The following is a 20,444-nucleotide window of genomic DNA, read 5'->3' as shown; positions in this document are numbered from 1 at the left end:
CATCTACTTGAAATGCAGATTGTAGTAAGCAAAATAAATTCATCACCATCGCTGGCTCACTACTGAGCACAGGTCTCCTCTCAGAATGAAAAGGGTTCGGCCATAGTCCACCACGCTGGCCAAGTGCAATCCGGCTCAGAATAGGTAGGTAAGTAAGTTATTTTCTTTTTATTTTATTTTTTCTTTCCTATATTAAACTCCAAAAATGTTTCTACCTATGTTCTAAAGTCTATACTTTGAAATCATCCAACCGATGTGTTCCAAACCGATTTCATTAGAAAGGCAATAATGCGAAAATGATTTTAGTATTTTTTTAAGTTTTTCAGCGTAGTAGCACACTGACGTAGATATTTTTTGTATCCGTATTTTCACGGATTCGGATCCTGTGAGTGCGTGATCACTCTTACAACTAGTAAGAGCCGCTTTGGACACGTTACCGCCAGGCGTTCTGTATGCCCAAGCTTTACAAGTACAATTGGGAATTTGTCTACTTTTGAATTTGATAAATATTATTACTTTATAACTAGGATAAAAATAATGACGTACCCTGAAAAAGGTATTAAAATCCAACAAAGATTTACAAAGTTACAGGCATTTTAATTTTGTAGTGGGAGGGTCTTCTATCCCTTTCTAGCAAAACGAAAATTTGTATGAAACCGCACGAAGCTACTATGGCATTAGTGAGGTGTGACGTCAAAATTCTATATCGCTGTCTCTGTCTAATCAGAAATATTTAAATGCTTATAACTTTTTTGTTATTTGATCGATTTAATTAGTTTTTTCAGTTTACGTCATTATTTTTATTCTAGTTTATAATAAAGTAATAAAAAAATTGGAGTCAAATACCCAATTAATTTTTTTTTTTAATTTTTATTATTTAATAATTACTTGAAGATGGAAACAAATAAACTATTAATAAACTTAAATCTAAAAAAAAAGAAAACATATTAAATTAAAACTAAAATAAATTAAATTAAATCTAAAACCTCATCGAGACCACCGCAGCGAGGCATTGTACCCAAGATGCTGGCAGCATTACCCCTTTGGATGGCCAAACTAATTCTTTGGCCAAGGTAGCTGCCAGCTCTCGGGTCCCCGGTTGACTCGATAACTCTTTTCGCAATTTCTTCAAAAAGAGCTCGAGCCCCCGGGCCCCACGGCCCCAAGGTCTCCACACCAAAAGGCACGAATACGAAGCTCCCATCGAGGTTTTCATATTTGCGCCTTTTGGCCTGTTCGGCGCTGATGGCCGCTGCACCCGCCATAGAGGAGGTCGCCTGAATGTGGGATGCAGCTAAAGTGTCTACACAAGTTGCATCCCAAACAAGCGACCTGCCCATCTTCCACGGTACGAGCGTCATACCATCAGGTCTCTTGCCATCGCCACGTTCCAAACCAATAGGTTCTAGTACAGCTGGCACATGGGCGGTGGCAAGGGACCTCCGGATGATGTCGTTAATACCCAATTATATTAATAACGTATAGAAATTTTCGACAGATTTATCTTTAGCTTTTATTCTGCTTAAGATATAATAATAAGTTTTTTATAGTTAAACAAATAATAAGATTATGTTTATTAAATAATTGGAAATTATAAACAGCTGAAAACGGCAAGCGGCGCAAGTATGCCTCTCTTATAGAGAGTTACATTTTTGTGCCGTTTGCCGTGGAGACTGGGGCCATGGAGTCTTAGTGCTAAAAATTTTTTACGAGACATTTCACCGCGATTAATAGCCTCAACTGGTGACAGAAGGGCTGGCTCATTTTTTGCGCAGCGGATCAGCCTGGCTGTCCAGCGCGGAAATGCAGCCAGTATTCTTGGCACCATTCCACGCGGTCATGATTTATATAGTAATTAGATAAGGCTAGCTTTAAGTTTTATTGTATTAAAAAAAAAAAAAAAAAAAAAATAAAAAAAAAAAAAAAAAACGCTTATCATCATTCCTCATACGTCTGTCTAAAGTTTGTAATACTCTTCCGCGATCTGTGTTTCCTACCAATTACAACCCGGGTATCTTTAAAACAAGAGTGAACAGGCATCTCCTAGATATCCTAGCGTTTCATTAATAAAAGTCTACACATTTCTTTACCACAATATTCACACAAATGATTTCCTTTCAAGGATTTCTATCAGTGCTAATTATCTTGTGAATGGAGCACCATACTTAGCTCTTACATAACAACCAGCAGACAAAGGACAAAAACATCCTGTGCCAATCCTGGTTGGATAGTGATGTGCTAAGCTTTAATACAATAAATACCATATCGATAAACCAATCCAATAAAATGCTTACATTTCGATAAACCTACAAATGTTCAATAAAGATAACATGACTAGATAAAAGCCTACTGTATCGATAAACTTCCTATCAGACAACTTTGATTTGATACATGAATTTGCGCCAAAAATATTTAGGGTCTGGTTTTTATTCCAAGTTAGGTGAATGACTACCCATCTCGACCCATATTATAAATGCGAAAGTGCGTTTGTTTGTTGGTTTGTCCTTCAATCACATTATAGTTAAAGACCTGGAGAGTGACATAGGCTACTTTTTATCCCAGAAAACCAAAGAGTTCCCACGGGAATTTTAAGAACCTAATTCCACGCGGACGAAATCGCGGGCAGCAGCTACAGTGCGACAAGGCTCTCTTGGCACTTGAATGACATTGTCAAGGGGGCGCTGTTGGAGAACTTAAGGCTCAAAGGCTTAGAATATTCAAACAAGAACAAAGGGGACACTTGACGGCAACGTTAGTTCCGATTTTCGCCACGCGCCAAGATAGCCTTGTCGCACTGTAGTTTTAAATAAACCAGCAAATTCGTATTTTAAATTGATAAACGCAAACCTGTCATTGAAAAAGTTTCATTCAAAAGAGTTTACACCTTTCTTATATCTCATTTACGCAAATCATCTCCTTTTTAAGAGTCACAGTAGAAGGAGGAGGTTATATCGCAGTGCTAATTTACTTGTGAATGAAACTCCATACATAGGGTACAATTACATAACAAGTCCAGACTCTGGACAAAAACTGCCCTGTGCCAATCCTGTAACCGGTCGGCTATCCCGGTTAGGTAGAGGTGTGGTGAGGATATATCGATAAAATGATTTATGGTGTCGATAAAAATAAAAACAACCTTTAAAAGTACATTTTTCACGGTAAGATACTTATTGTACGAAGCTATATTCATAATGTCAATAAATAAAAAACAAACAACTCGAGATTTAGTACTCTTTTATTGCCTATGAACCTTTACATTTAATTATTAGTAGATGTTATTTTTATAGTTTGTTATATTCATATTTGGTTGAGATTTTGCCACAACTTTTTAAAATTAATTTTACGTTCTGCTATTACGATTTATGACCATGACGAAACCATGATTATGGCAATACTCCATAAAAAGTATGAATTATTTGTCCATCTGGCAAATGTAATAAAAGACGTTTGTTTCTTTAACTGCATTATGAGAGGATTAATAAAATCGTATGGCGTTCGTTTTATAATTAAATATAGGTATAGTATTAAAGTTCTGTGATAGCCTAGTGGTTAGGACGTCCGCCTCCTAATTGCAGGTCGGGGGTTTGATCCCGGGCACGCACCTCTAACTTTTCTGTGATAATATGTGCGTTTTAAGTAATTAAATATCACTAGTTTTAACGGCGAAGGAAAATATCGTGAGGAAACCTGCATGCCTGAGAGTTCTCCATGATGTTTTCAAAGGTGTGTGAAGTCTGCCAATCCGCACTTGGCCAGCGTGGTAGGCTACGACCAAAACCCTTCTCACTCTGAGAGGAGACCCGTGCTCTGCAGTGAGCCGGTGATGGGTTGATCATGGTGATGATCATCATTAAAATTCTTGTACATATACTTTGATTCTTTATCTGTCACAAAGTGCATATTATCAATTATGTATCATAGATGATTGCAAAACTTTTGATCGATAAAAAATAATAATATCGATAAATTAAAAGCACATCACTATCACAGAATGCGGTGCAGTAAGTCCCAGAGTGAATGAACACTGTAGACAGTTTACAAGCTCACGTATTTTCTTGCATCTCTTTCGCACTTAAGGATAAATCCTATAAGAAAAGGATGCAAGATCAGGTCAAGTAAAGCCTTCTTATAAAGCTGTGGAGTTGAACGGGTTTGATTAAAATAAAACCAACTTTGAATCAAGTTAAAAATAAAATAAAACCGGTCAAGTGCGTGTCAGAAGAGCGCACCGAGGTTCTGTACCTTGGGAGAAAACATAAAAATAAAAAATATTTTTTTTTATTCAATTAAACTTTTACAAGTATTTTTGAATCGTCCGATCCCTCTATCATAATTAGTTATGTAAACATAATATAAAAAGAAAAAGTGACTGGCTGATCTATCAACTCACAGATCAAACTACTAGACGGATCGGGTTGAAATTTGGCATGCAAATAGCTATAATCACGTAGACAATTAAACATCAGTTAAGAAAGGATTTTTGAAAATTCAAGCCCTAATGGGGTAAAATGGGGTTGTGAAAATAGTCCACGGAAGAAGTTGCGGGCATAAGCTAGTGAAATATAAAAATAATATGAAGTATACATATTCTAAATAATATCTGTCCCGGCTGTACTCACGTGTTTAGGCGACGTTAGCCCGACTAGTTTCAAACCCATCCGGGGTCCTTTTTCAAGGGAGTCCGTTCGCGCACGTGCCGCGGTTTTGACTGACTAACGTCGACTAAACACGTGAGTACAGCCGGGACAGATATTATTTAGAATTGAAATCACTCACGGTAGTTTAAACGCTAAAGTATACAATTATATTCAATTTCTATTACTGATTGCTAAATGTATAGCATTAATAGTGCTGTATCTATATATATATAAATAAATAAATACTCATTTATTTGGGACCATATCGCAAAGTACACAGTACAAAACACACCAAAAAAACATACAAACAAAAAGATCACAAATACTAAGGATCTACTGAAATAAGCATCTATAACAGACGGATAGACGGACGAAATCGCCCCGGGTGTCATGTTTACAATTTTGGTACGGAACCCTAAAAAGTGTATGGTTGACCGGTTTCTTTTACGTTTGTTTACATGGGTAGATCAAAAAGTTCCGATTTTGATGACTTTTTTATGAGAACGGCCAAACTTCCGCGGTGGTCTGAGCACCTACCTATTATGATTTATGAACCTTCAGAATCTATGGTAGTTTCAACCCACATACAGTCCTCATCACCATCATCGCCATATCAAGTTTTTGAGAATCCCTTGGGAATATCTTTATTTTCCGGGACAAAAAGTAGCTTATGTCCATTCCCAGCATGCAAAATATATCTGTACTAAACGTCAACACAACAGTTAAACAGATGGGCTGAGAAAAGCTAGCATACAGACAGACAGACAGAAACGCTTTCGCATTTTATAATATTAGTAGGTATTGATATTGTATGTATACCCTAGGTATATAACTGGTCGTGTGCCAAACCCCCACATTTCGTTTATTTTACTAAGACCTGTTCTTGACCTATATAAAATCTGATTTATTGGGAGCTCAAAATAACATAATAAAATATGAATCATTCCATCAGAAACGCATCCAGTGTTACATCATCATCATCATGATCAACCCATCGCCGGCTCACTACAGAGCACGGGTCTCCTCTCAGAGTGAGAAGGATTTGGCCACAGTCTACCACGCTGGCCATGTACGGATTGGTAGACTTCACACACTTTTAAGAACATTATGGAGAACTTTCAGGCATGCAGGTTTCCTCACAATGTTTTCCTTCACCGTTAAAGCAAGTGATATTTTATTACTTAAAACGCACATAACTCCGAAAAGTTAGAGGTGCGTGCCGGGGATTGAACCCCCGACCTCCGATTGGAAGGCGGACGTCCTAACCACTAGGCTATCACAGCTTTTTTTACAAACTACAAAAATAAACTATGGCTTGTCGAGAGGTACAGCTACAATGAATTATTGCATTGTAGAATTATATAACAGTTATTTAAATATATAAAAGGAAAAAGGTGACTGACTGACTGACTAACTAACTGACTGACTGACTGATCTATCAACGCACAACTCAAACTACTGGACGGATCAGGCTAAAATTTGGCATGCCGATAGCTATTATAACGTAGACATCCGCTAAGAAAGAATTTTTAAAAATTCAACCTCTAAGAGGGTGAAATAGGGGATTGAAATTTGTGTAGTCCACGCGGACGAAGACGCGAGCATAAGCTAGTAAATATATGTTATTTTAATGAAAATAGTAATGTTTACAATATTGTTGTAACAAAAAATGTATATCTTATTTTATGGAACTTCTAAACAATTTTATTTCAATAAATTGACTATTGACAACGGCCACCATGAAAATTTGAAAAAATTAAACAACTTTATTCTCTTATACTATTATTTCTTGTACGATGGTACGGCACCCCTCGTGTGCGAGTCTGACTCGTACTAGACTAGATTGATTTTTTAACTATTTCTTCAGTTCGAACAAAGTTCGAATTTCAAATTTCCCACAGCGATTATAAAGTGAAATAATTTCGCCGCGAAATGGAACGGGCGTATCAAAGCTTGGCGGTCAACGCCCCCAATATGGCGCTAAAATAGAATGCGCGCGCTACAACAATTCTAACCTCCAAATTGTTACACAACTGAGCAACTTCACACTTTATAAACTACAATAAAAACAATAAAACGTCGTTCAATAAAAGGTAGCGCTTCTTTGTGGAGCTTCCGGCCCGTTTACGATAAAGAAAGTGGCCTATCTACTTACGTCCTATTACTTTTTTTATACTACAAATTAGCCCTTGACTACGATTTCACCTTTTTTATTAGTACCTAATACTTACACAGCGAATTCAACCTAAACTAAGTCCCACTAATGCGCGTGGCCGCCATTTTAGTGACGTCAGCACTAGATAGGAACCATCTATCTATCTTTAATTATTTTAACAGGGCTTTTTCACAATATTATGCACTAGCTGATGCCCACGACTTCGTTCGCGTGGATTTAGTTTTTTAACAATCCCGTGGGAACTGTTTGATTTTCCGGGATAAAAAGTAGCCTATGTCACTCTCAGGTCATCCAATTTCGTCAAAATCGGTTAAAACAGATGGGCCGTGAAAAGCTAGCAGACAGACAGACAGACACAATTTCAAATTTATAATATTAGTACCTATGTATTTTAATGTGGGACAAATTAAACAAAAGTAGTCCCCGTTAGTAACATTCGAATTTAAATTATAAGTTAACTAACCGCCTACATCATAGACAACACAATCGCTATTTACCAAAGACAATGGTCCCATGAATCGAGAACAATCGTTTTAACAACTAAATCTATTCGATTGTATCGATTCAATTTATCGGAAAGATTAGATACACGGTTACTTTCAATATTGAATGAATAATTTTTAAAAGCTTGTTTGTTTAAATACTAAATGAAGGGACAATAGTCTTAAGAGTATTTTATTGAGAAATAGCAAAATAGGCTACAACATAATGTGCACATCTTATTTAATTGCTAGACAATTCCCGCGACTTCATCCGCGTGGATTTAGGTTTTTAAAAGTCCCGTGGGAACTCTTTGATTTTCCGGGATAAAAAGTAGCCTATGTCCTTCCCCGGGATGCAAGCTGTCGCTGTACCAAATTTCGTCAATATCGGTTTAACGGATGGACCGTGAAAGGCTAGCAGACAGACAGACAGAAGACAGACGGACAGATAGACAGACAGACACACTTTCGCATTTATCATTTATTAATATGGATGGATTAGAATCTGTTGAAATTGGAACACAGCTCTATTACCTACTTTAATCCATACTATAATATTATAAATGCGAAAGTGTGTCTGTCTGTCTGTCTGCTAGCTTTTCAGGGCCCAACAGTTTAACCGATTTTGATGAGATCTGGTATAGGGTTAGCTTTCATCCCGGGGAAGGACATAGGCTACCTTTTATCCTGGAAAAGAAAAGAGTTCCCGCTCGTAAAATATTTAAATAAAACCTTTCCAGTTTTAGGTTCATATAAATAGGGTAAACATATTTTTAAAACTATGCGTATCAAATTGAATATTTTTTTATTGAAATTGTCTATTATTGGTAGTATACTAAGATTTATAACGCTTTTTTAAATAGGCAAACCACAAAGTCAGACAAAAGGCCACAGACAATACTCGTTAAATAAATAATCGATAAATCATTTGATTCGATTGCGGCGATTAAAATCATCCCTTCAGGTCAAAAAACTCTCAATTGGTGATGTAATGCAGGAATTTTAACAATGATGCGGGTTTTTATTGTTGTTACTGACTGTCAAAATGTCAACACGCGATCTCGATTTGATACAACTGAGTTTTTTATTCAAAAGTATTTGAATAAAAATAGTCACCAAGCGGAGTCACGAAAACGACATATTTCAGGTATAAGTTCCGCAAATTACTATTGCGCTGGAACCATGTCTCATTTACATCGAAATGACGTCATTTTGACGTCAGCAGAAATAAAAATATACCATCAACTCGAAACTTCAGTAAAACTTCAGTCTAGTGCTGACGTCACACTTTTTAACACTTTTTATCCCGGAAAATCAAAGAATTCGCACAAATCCATGCGGACGAAGTCGTGGGCATCAGTTAGTCTTTTCATAAATTTTTGACAATACCATAGACAACGTGCAAGAAGGCGCCATTTTAGAAAATCCACGCGAGCAATATGGCCGAATGCAGCGTAATATATACAGAGAAATAGAACGCACGTTCATTTGGAAATGGGTTAATGGTATTCTTTTCACGCCCCAGTGACCCTTGTTGTGTTAAAAGTAGAATTATTTTATGTTTTACATCTTGTTGAATTGCGGGCTACGTACCAGCGTGTATAGACGCGCCAACGCCAAATCAGGGCCAAGTCGGGTAGACTAGCCAACTTATAGACACGCTAAAGTTGGCTGCCAAGTCTTGTAGTAAACAATTATGTGACCCGGCTTCACTCGGGTTGAATTTTTAAAAATCCTTTCTTAATAAAAGGCTACATTATACAGATTGTAACCAGAACGCTAGCAAAAACGAAGACAGGTGATAGTACTGATGATTACTGATAATATGATAAAACGCGAAAAAATCTAAAAAAATCCTACATTTTGTAAAAATTCACGATAATATTGAAAATATTATTTTTTTGCAATTTATCGTGAACGTATCGTAAAGGTTTTGCTTGCGCTCTGTGTGCCTAGTGGGAGATTTCCTACCTATTCGATCGCGTAAAAGTTAACTACGATTTGTATATAATTGAAACAACGCCATCTAGTGCCAAGTAGGAGAAACATAAATAGTGAATGCAAGTTTTTTACGTCCTCGGGACCGACTAATGTTTACCGACTCGCATTCGAAAGTGACAACGTGAGCGCACGTGATTGGTCGATTTAAGCATGAGGTGAGTGTGAGTTTCAAATTTGGACAACTTGCGAAGTAAATCGAGTAACCACGACGCTAACGCGATCGATAAGTTGTCACATAGATTTTTGCAGTGAGAGTAGGGTGAGAACTAATAATAAAGACATTTATTTTCATTTAAGCGGTGATAGCTTGGGGTGAAGATGATGGTCTCCTAGTTGGTGGGTCCGGGGTTCAATCCCGCGCATGCAACTCTTACTTTTCGGAGTTATATTTGCGTTTTAAGGAATTATAATAATATTATATCCCTTGCTTTAACGGTGAAGGAAAACCCGTACTTGTCAGATTTGCATTCTGCGAGAAGAACCGTACTCAGTAGTGGGTCGGCTATGGATTGATGATGATGATGATGATGATGATTTTCAATTAACTTTTGTGTGACCATGGCACTTAATTAAACTAATATTATAGGGGAACAGTAAAAAGTCTTGTGCAGTCAAAACTACTTTTAATTTACTTTTCTAGGCTCTAAAATAATTTTAAAAATGTGTTCATAAACATACCTAATTAGTTTTCTAAATCACATATAGATGACGCTGTTGTCATTAACTTACAGTTTTGCTCAAAAAATTATTAAAATATCTTGTACGATGGTGCGAAAGCCTTCGTGTGCGAGTCCGACTCGCACTTGACCGGTTTTACCTACAAAGACGATGATTTCAAAACATAAACACACACACAACAGTAGATATAACCAGTTTAATTTTAATAGACAGCTGCTTCCATACAATCACTTCATAGAAATTTCATTCTAAATTTGGTTGGTTTATATCACGACGCCAACTTAACAAAAATAATAAACGCCATTCACGGTGAGTACACGCGTATGGGCTGGGTTAGCTTCGGTGGTAACTCACACTCGCTTGCTCGCGATTCTCGATGCGTTTGAGGTTAGCTCGATTAACGCAGTAGTGAAGTCATTTGAATAATTTTGTGGAACTCCCACTCGGCACACTGGTTACACCCTTTTTAGTCAAATCTCCAGTTTCTAGATCCAACAGCCGTTTGATATATTATTATTGGTCAGTCAATTTAATATTTTATTATGTAGGTATAGAGATTTTAATTTACGTACAATTACGTACGAACGTCTCTACAAAGTACTTTGATTATAAATAGACAACCCAATTTATTATGTGCGGTGAATGTGTCGAAAAAACATTGTTCGTCGAACGATAAACGTACGAACTACGAACTTCTTATGTCCATAGTTGACCGATACAGTTTAATAATTTCTTACTGGTTGGAAACACTGATCACTAAACAAGTTAGGTAAAAGTACATTACATTCTAGGCCTGAAATATAGCGATTACTGGCCGAGCACTATATTGGAAGGCCGAGGCGAAGCCGAGGACTTCTGAAGTGATTTTGAAAGGACGAGGCGCTAGCCGAGTCCTTTTAAACTAAACGAGGTTGGTAATCGCTAATTTCGGCCGAGAATTGTATAGTACTTTTCTTCCAATTGCGAGGAATCAATAAAAAATTAATAGAAGAAACAAAGTTTTAATTCATATGAAGATGTACATTGTTTATGTACCAGTAAAAAAACTCAAATTGGTCGACTAACAATTTGCAAAATAGATAAAGGATAATCCTATCCAATATCGGTAAGTTTTTGGTCAAAATGTATGAAAAGTCGCCCAAAAAGTACCAGGAATTCATAAGAGTAAAGAAGACAGTCACTGTTGTTCTCGACTCGTAGAACAACAGTGACTGAGTCTTCTTCATTTTTATGAATTCCTGGTACTTTTTGATCACAGTAGATAAAAAATATATTAAAAAAAGATATAACCTAATTAAATAATTTATTTATTGAAAAAGAGATAAAAAAATAAAAATTTAAAATAGTTATATACAGTAAGGATATACGATTTTATTAGTATAAGTCATAATATTAATAAAACCGTGTACCTAAAAAAGAACTCAATTTATTTTAGTCTTCACCATAAAGAACCTCGTCATCAGTATGAAACTGTCCAGCAATTTCCATTACAGTCCTCTTGGAAATTGTTGGCGTGCGGCCAGTAAAGACCCGATAGCAGGCCTCTGTAGTGAAAACCTTGCTTCAGTAAAGTAGTCAATTACGAGCAAGTGGAAGAAAATACAATTTATGTGGTTGGAACCGATTTGTTGGCAGATCTGTAGACGCTTTATACTGGTGAATTATGGGTTACTTCACAGTACCGGGGATGTAATTTGTTTGGAAGTTTTATAGCTGTTTATATAGGTCTTATTACGACTACGTGCACAGTCCGGAAGATTATCGTAAAAGAAAAGTACGGGACTGTGTGGAAATAATTTGTGGATGAGCAAATACAGGCTGTAACCAAAAAGCGCCTACTCAAAATTGCTACTTTTGCGGAGAGGAAGACACCCTGAGACACGCGATCTTTGAGTGTCCCGCGTGCGCGGATCTTGGAGAAGCAGCACAGGGAGCAAGTGACAGGGTCAACGCCCAAAATCTGGTAGCCCGTATGGTGCCAAGCGAGGATGAGTGGCGCAGATACGGTCAGATGCTGAGGGCAATAATGATGAGAAAGGAAGACAGAGAAAAGCAAGAAAAAAAGGAGAGAGAGCAACCAGATGGTCAGCACGAAGTAATTTAATACGTGTAAATATGTGTACCTAACCTATAGTAAAATTTTCTAATAAATCGAAAAAAAAACCCCCGAAAGTCCCCTGAACAGAAATCCGACATCTAATTACTAGACTATCAGCACTTTTTCATCTGAAAGATACCTACCTATAGATAAAACTCCTTGGCACAAACAGAATATATCTGTAGAGTCTAGGTTGTCTCTACCAACAGTTCATTTCTCCCAAAAAGGAAAACCTGAACATTGTACTCCCACGTTGTGATAGCATCTAATGCATGGAGGCTTTACATTATAAAGTAAAAGGCTTGGTCATACACGTAGCGGGACGACAGCGACGCGCGATAATAACTGCATCGTATAACTGAAATCTGAACCCTAGTACATATTATAATTATCAACTCATAGACGTCCACTGCTGGACACAGGTTTCTTGCAGGTACTTCCACATGCTAAGGTCTTATGCCACCGCCATCCAGTGGCTCCCACAGACTCGTTTGCTGTCATTTGTCCACCAATGGGAAGTCTGCGCTTTCCGGTGTGAAATCGCCATTCTAACACCTTGGGACCCACCGTCTATCAGTTTTTTTTTCTATTTAACTATGTGCCCTGGCCGTTGTCACTTCAGCTTCGCAACCCGTTGAACTATGTCAATCTCTGGTTCTCCTACGGATCTCCTCTTTTCTGATTTGATCACTTAAAGAGACTCCAAGCATAGCTCTCTCAATGCTGATAAAATAATATTAATATTAAGATCTACTGTAGTTGATGGCTGGCAACTTTGTCAGCATAGTTTTTTTTTAAATCCCGTGGGAACTCTTTGATATTCGGGAATAAAAAGTAGCCTATGTTACTATAGTTCTCTAGGTATTTAACGGAACAACGAATTGACATAATATTTGCAGATATAATACATTATGTACAAACAAGTGTCAACAGATTAACCAAGTCCGCAAATAAGACCTAAAATTGATAAGCATTTTGCTCAAGTTTATAGCTGCGTATTGTATTAAAACTTCTTGGAGTCGCTTTAGATATTTTTCCGTTTCGCTTCACGTGTGTCCAAGGGTTTAACGCATGGAAGGCTTTACATTTCTAAACGTTAAGTCAGCTTACATTCTATTTATAACTTTAGTAAAGGTTCCTTCAAATCAGCTTTTACTGCCGTACTCAGAGTCGCTTAATCGTTACTTAAGTTTAGTTAAAACGAGACAGAGCTATATCTCTCACAAAAATCTGTCTCGTTTTAACTAAACTTAAGTAACGATTAAGCGACTCTGAGTACGGCAGTTAGTTCTATTCAAATTAAAATTATATATTTTAGTTTTGGCCGTCTACAGTAGTTATCAAATTACCTGGAGTCCAATTAAAAGAAAAAAGTAAATGTGTCTATGGTGGTGATTGGTTAAAAAAACATAGACCACAACGAATTGAAATTCGAATTCGTTAAATGGATCTAAACAACGTTCTTGTTTCATTAATTGGGTTGGTTACACACTTAGAACTTATAAACAATTGATTATAATTGTTTAATTATATTTTAGTCAGTTTTATTAATTCCGCGTATTCCTTTTGGAGTTTTTATTTAGGAATTTAAAACATTGAGTCAAGTTGTCTCTACTCTAGAGTTCAAGTTGACTTTTACTAACCAATTTTACACAAGGAGTTACAGTTAGTTTATAGTTTATACTTTAGTCGATTTTAGTTCTGTGTTCCATAAGTTTACCTACCTAGTTAGTTAAATACTCTGTGCCTAGTTTTCATACGCGTACTATGCCCGTGTGTTGTGGACATAATTTTTATTATAAGTGTTAATTTCTCATTGGAGACTGCTTTGGTTTAAGTGTTTTTATATATATACTATCTATTTATCTAATTGTAACTGTTTGTCTCTACTAAATAAAATAAAATAAATTAAATTAAGGAGGAGGTTCTCAATTTTTGACGGACGTGTTACTTCACAAGTCCGTCAAATCTGAGGCGATTGCAATAATTCTTTTTATGCTAAGTACTATTTATTTCTGAATACTAAAGACTTCCCACAAGATTTTTAAGAACCTAAATCCACACGGACGAAGTCGCAGGCATCAGCGAGTTTAAATGTATAAACTAGCTATCAAACCTCTATTTTACCCTTGAATTTTCAAAAATCCTTTATTAGCGGATGCCTACGTCATAATAGCAAATTTGCCAAAATTCAGCTGCATGCCAAATTTGAGCCCGATCCATCCAGTAGTTTGAGTTGTGCGTTGATGAATCAGTCAGTCAGTCAGTTAGTAACATTTCCTTTTATATCAGTATTCATTACCCTTATTATAAATGTGGAAGTGTGTTTGTTTGTTGGTTAGTTAATTTGTTGGTTTGTCCTTCAATCACGTCGCAACGGTGCAACGGATTGACGTGATTTTTTGCATGGGTATAGATAAAGACCTGGAGAGTGACATAGGCTACTTTTTATCCCGGAAAATTGTAGAGTTCCCACAGGATTTTTATAAATCTAATTCCACGCGAGCAAAGTCGCGGGCATCAGCTAGTAATATATATCATGTTAATTAGAGTTGACTCGTAGTGCCACCAGCTTAAACGGTAGCTTGGCAACAATTACCAAATTCCCTGCGCCCATATTGTTTCAGTGAGGGGGTTATTAGCCCAACACCAGATAGGGTTGTGCCGTCATAGACAACTTTATGTCGATTTATTTATAGTCTGTGGAGTGTGGTTTTTTTATTGCACTAACTGAAAGTCGTAACCGTATAATGAACTAGGTAATTAGTGTTTTATTAGGGTTCAGTACTCGAAGGGTTTTGTAACCTACTTTTTTGTAACATAGCCTGTGAGTTCCATTTAAGTGGAAATTCCTATATAATCTAAAAATCTAAATATATAAAAAGAACTGACTGATCTATCAACGCACAGCTCAAACTACTGGACGGATCGGGCTGAAATTTGGCATGCAGATAGCTATTATGACGTAGGCATCCTCTAAATAAGAATTTTTGAAAATCCAACCCGTAAGGGGGTGAAAAAGGGGTTTGAAATTTATGTGATCCACGCGGACGAAGTCGCGAGCATAAGCTAGTGGAACAATAAATGTCTTAAACCAGAAGGGTGCCAACGATACCCTATTTATTACTTAACCTCCGCTGTCCGTCCGTCTATCTCTCTGTCAATGGGTTGTATCTCATGAACCGTAGAGAGTTGAATTAATGAGAGGGGGAGGGGAGCGCTTTCCGGGTCGCCATCTATCTTGAGACCCCATCCCGCAACGTTTATCAGTTTATCAACGTACCATACCATATGTAAAAACAACCATACCAACCATAGATTAAAAATAAAGACCGATACCTAGTGTAATGTATTTTGTAATAATAATATAATAACTTACTTCGTTATAATGGTCTATCTATGTGTTGTCTAAAAACTAGTGGGCAAAACCCTGTAGGATAAACAAAGACTCCGACCTCAATATCGAATAAGCCCAAATTAAAAAAAAAGTTTATCAGTTTACTATCCTGCCCATTGTCACATCAGCTTCCCAACCCAGAGACGTAAAACCAGTTTTAAAAAAAATGTCATGTAGGTAGGTACCTACTCTGTTACGTTTGGTAGCATTTTATTATTTTTACACTAATCTATAATCCCATCTAAAATTCATTTATTAGATACCTTTACATCGATAAAACGTGTAACACAATCGAGAAGTCGACAAGAATTTAAAGTTCATACAAATGTAAAATATCCGCGTCTAGCATTCTAAAACAAAATCGATAGATACGATCGAATAGATATATTTTTAGTCACATCACTTACAAAGGGCGTCGCCGCGTCGCGCACGCTTCGCATTTTACTAATCATTTGCTTTTAATTTATCGATTTTTCTCCTAAATATAACTCTTATTTGCTACAAAATAAGATAGATAATCGTTTGTCGTTAGTTTTTTATAGATGCAAAATAATTTTGGGTCGTCTTGTAAAGGCGGGAAACACCAAAATCGGGCTGTCAATCGCTGGGTGCAGGAAGCCATTTATTTTTGTCGAATCAATTAAATAATTGATTTTACAGATGCAACTCGGCTTCTCTCCATTTTGGTATTTTTGTAACGCGTCACTGCACTGTCGCATGGGAAAATGGATGCTGAATATTTTTTTTTCTTTTTAGGAGTCCGTATCTCCAGAGAAAACGAAACCTTTATAGGATCACTCCGATGTCTGTCTGTCAAGACCCGTCAAGGGAATCAAAACCTTTGGGCACTTATACCTATCTTCCCGTTGACCTAGAATAATGCAGATATAGGTAGGTAGTTAGGTAAGCGACAGTAAAGGATTTTGATATCCTCGTCTTGACAGACTCGACAAACAGTCAACGAAGTGATCCTATAACGGTTCCTTTTTCCTTTTGTGATACGGAACCCTAAAATCAATTAGTTACAAGTAGGTACATATAACGCGTACCTTCCTACAAACTAAGAAAGGGAAATCGTGTCCGCCATATTTTGAGTTATGACTTGTGACCTTGTGACGTCTGAGCACTAAATATATTTTGATTAAATCTATGTTTAATACATAACCTTTTTTCACAATAGGAAATTTTGTCAAAGTGCTAAAAAATCCATTGAAAATAATTTATATTTTTTTTAAGACGTTTGACGACGTTTTAACATGACGGAAATAATTATCCTTTGTGACTTCGCAGGTGTTAATATCAAAATTCCAATCATAAATTCATAATAGTTAACCACAAACACGCATAGGCGCATAAATGATTATGAATATTATGCCTAATTAATTATCATTAACACGCATAAAATATCTCATAGCAAATGACTAACTAACTATAGTCTTGTCACACCTTTAGATTTTATCTAAGTAAATAAGACCAGTTTATCTTGGTCCCTGTTGTGATAGATGTCATATTTGTATGAGGTTCTATGTAAAATGGATAGGAAGACCAGAAAATCTTGACCGCTAGTTGTATCACTATTGTATGGTAACTAGAGTCACACGTTTTTGGTTAGATTTTGTTAATTCTAGCCGATTCCAGCCTACAAATTAGATTCAAGAATCCAGACAGGTTCAGAGTTTTGCGTTCAAAAAATTTTTTTAATCTTATTTTAGACGGCCATATAAAAACAATTAATTTTTTTTAACGTTGTTAAAAAATGACTTTGAGCACTAAACTGCGTAAAAATGTTAAATTAAATAAGCCGTTTAAAAAATCATTAAACATGAATTTAACGAAAGCTTATTGAAAGAAGAAATTTGATTCAAATATTTTTAATGTCTTTTTGTTCTACAAAATCCATTAAGAAGTTAAAAACCAATATACTAGGTAGGTACCTATTTAATCAAAATACAATTTCTAGTTACCTAGGAAGTTACAATATGCCACACCCGATTTCTCTTTCTTAGTTTGTACGCGTTATACCTACTTATAGCAGGTACCTATGTAGTTTAATTTTCATGAACTACCTACTTAATTCTAATTTCATTTTTGTTTTAAATAGGTACCTAGCATATGTCACTCTTAATACTAATTAAAGCACAATAAGCAACTAGGTCTAGTTATTTAATAAAAGTGACCGCGGAACTCTGAACTCCAGACGGGATCGAAGCGAGGCGACGCGACGCGGGCGATATCTACGCACACAACCACAAAAGCAGTCAGACCGCCACGGTCAGAGAGAACGCACGTTCCGTGCGAGTTCGCTGAACGCAAAGTTGACCGCTACAATGTCACAAACATCCGACACTGCTAAACTGATAGAAAAAGTTAGACTCAGAAACTACTTATACGATCTAAGTGATACAGATTATAAAAATCGTGAAAAAAAAGCGGACGCTTGGATTTCAATCGCCAATGAAATGGGATATGAAAGTGGTAAGTAAAGATACATGTAATTTTTACACGAAAAATCATATCTATTTTGTTTTTTTAACTGGCTTCACGGCTCTGGCACACGAGTAGATATCGCTCTGGGTTCTAGCTCTTATGAGCCGTCCGAGCCGAGAGCAAGTCTTTGTGTGACGTCACCACGCAATCGGCCGCGCATTGCACTCCTCACCCCGCGCCCCGTTCCTGCGCAGTTCAGACTTTGTCAGTTCAGTCCCTTGTCTGGCCTTACGCTCAAAATAAACAAAGAGTCCCGATAGCCTGGGTTTTGTCAGGTGGGAGGCTTCGGCCGTGGCTAGTTACCACCCTACCGGCCACGCCGCCAAGCGATATAGCGTTCCGGTACGATACCGTGTAGAAACCAAAGGGGTATGGGTTTAATAAAAACTGCCATACCCCTTCCAGGTTAGCCCGCTTCCATCTCTCGACTGTATCATCACTTACCACCAGGTGAGATTGCAGTCAAGGGCTAACTTATATCTAAATAAATAAAAAAGCCTAGTGGTAAGTTACCTCTAACTTGTCGAAGTTATCTGCGTTAGCAATTAAGTATAAGTCCCGCAAATTGCTATTGCGCTGGATCCATGTCTCATTAACGTGGAAATGACGTCATTTTGACGTCAGCTGAAATAAAAATATACCTACCATCAGCTCGAAACTTCAGTCTAGTGCTGACGTCACTAGAATGGCGGCCACGCGCATTAGCAATTCGAAGGTCGAAATGAATAGGCGGATTCACTTCGCTACGGCTCTAAAACCACAAATTTCACCGTGTAATAGTTATTTGTTATGCGGCTGCTAAGATGTTATTTTGTCGCGAGAGTTTGTATTGAATTCCAAGCCAGCGAAGGATTCTAAGGTTCAAAGACAGAATCCTGAGCGTAGCGAGGAATTCAAAGGGCAAAAATATTGTTTCCGAGCGAGTGAGATGAAATGGATATTTTAAAAGTTTCATATTATTATTATTTCCAGGGGTCTACTGGAGCGCAAAATGGAAATCCCTGAGAGACAACTACAATAAGTTCAAGAAGACCAAACAAGAGTCAACGGCGGCGTCCAACAAAAAGTACAGAAACTGGCCCTGGGCGGACCACATGAAGTTTTTAGATGATTTCTCGTATACCAGACCGTATTTAACAAACCTTACCTCCCAAAATGATGCAACCCCAAACAAACCAAGTACGTCACACAATTCCGCCACTGAAGAAGAAGAAACCCAACTTCCCGATACTAAAATTATAGTCAAAAACATTGAGTTAAAACACAGAAGGCATAAAATGAAAACTGTCAGCAAAAAGTTGGGACAAAAAAGGAGTTTTGACGAAGTTGATCTCTTCTTTTTAAGCTACGCGAAAAATTTCAAAAGGTTGTCGCGAAAGAGTCAAGCGTTGATGAAAGTTGAGATCGCTTCGCTGTTCACGAGGTACGAGCTTCAGGACGAAAACGATACGGACGTACAGACTCCGGCGTTCCAGAACTTCGGACTTTTCACACCATCGGTGTCTTGTATCTATGATAATGATAATTCCGATTAAAGCCGAAGTAAAACTTAATCAGATTTTTAAAAATGTGATTCTACCTTCTTATCCGCCAACTAGCTTATGCCCGCGTGTCCTATACAAATTTCAAATCCCTATTTTACGCCCTTAGGGGTTGAATTTCAAAAATCCTTTCTTAGCGGATGTCTACGTCACAATACTAGTAGTTATCTGCATGTCAAATTTCAGCCCGATCCGTCCAGTAGTTTGAGCTGTGCGTTGATAGATCAGACAGTCAGCTTTTATACCTATATTTATTTTATTTTTTAATACTAAGGAACAAATAATTAGTGTACTAAATCACATATAGATGGCGCTATCCGTCATTAACTAGCATTGTATTATAGAATTATAGAATTGCGACGCAGTGTTTCACTAATGCAGTTCTATCGTTTGTGTTGTTTTTGTTTACACATATTACTTTAATGATTATTAATTATTATAGTGGTTTTTGTAAATTAATTGATTGTGTACCAAGTTATTAATAAACAAATTCTAATTCTAATTCTAATTGTTGCACATAAAAGTGTTAATTATCTTGTATGATGGCACGGAACCCTTTGTTTGCGAGTCCAACTCGCACTTGACCGGTTTTTCAAAAATGTGATCCCGTCTTCTTAGATTTGAAAATAATATTTCTTGTAGCCACTGAGGGCAAAATAATTCATGATTAAAACTCTAAGATATACCTACCTACCTATTCATTGTATTTTGATTTTTGGCGCAAAGGTCGTCATATCGTTGGATACTTTAAATTCGGTACGAAGTATGAATTATTAATATTAGTTTCATTCATACAAGAATTAAATAGTCTAAGAGAGATCCGTTTAAAACCTCCAACAGAATGTACATTGCGTAAACTTTGAGAAAGGACGCCATATTTGAGCTTTGTGTCAACTGTCATGACAAAAGACACAAGTACGTTTTTTTTCTCATTTATACAGAGCGAT

At 36.9% G+C, this 20,444-nt stretch overlaps 2 protein-coding genes across 3 annotated transcripts in view; one reads left to right on the top strand and one right to left on the bottom strand.

The window, feature by feature from the left end:
• Positions 1–20,444, bottom strand: part of LOC117993827 (protein amalgam-like) — a 200,907-nt gene that overhangs the window by 48,098 nt on the left and 132,365 nt on the right. The gene's annotated exons all lie outside the window — the stretch shown is intronic.
• Positions 35–19,503, top strand: LOC138404076 (uncharacterized). The gene is made up of 3 exons (XM_069507266.1): positions 35–148; positions 17,643–17,944; positions 18,929–19,503. The coding sequence occupies exons 2-3, from the start codon at positions 17,797–17,799 to the stop codon at positions 19,489–19,491; spliced, it is 711 nt and encodes a 236-aa protein (XP_069363367.1). The 5' UTR covers positions 35–148; positions 17,643–17,796; the 3' UTR covers positions 19,492–19,503.

This window comes from Maniola hyperantus, chromosome 25, assembly GCF_902806685.2.
Source record: "Maniola hyperantus chromosome 25, iAphHyp1.2, whole genome shotgun sequence".
Lineage (NCBI taxonomy): Eukaryota > Metazoa > Arthropoda > Insecta > Lepidoptera > Nymphalidae > Maniola > Maniola hyperantus.
Note: the sequence above shows the minus strand (reverse complement) of the source record. Positions and strands in the feature narration are given on the sequence as shown.

What these genes read in the sequence shown, in the direction of transcription:
- LOC138404076 (XM_069507266.1), top strand. Translation starts at nt 17,797, where the DNA reads ATGTCACAAACATCCGACACTGCTAAACTGATAGAAAAAGTTAGACTC. An exon ending in TGAAATGGGATATGAAAGTG is followed by an intron (nt 17,945 to 18,928) that starts GTAAGTAAAGAT and finishes TATTATTTCCAG; the next exon opens with GGGTCTACTGGAGCGCAAAA.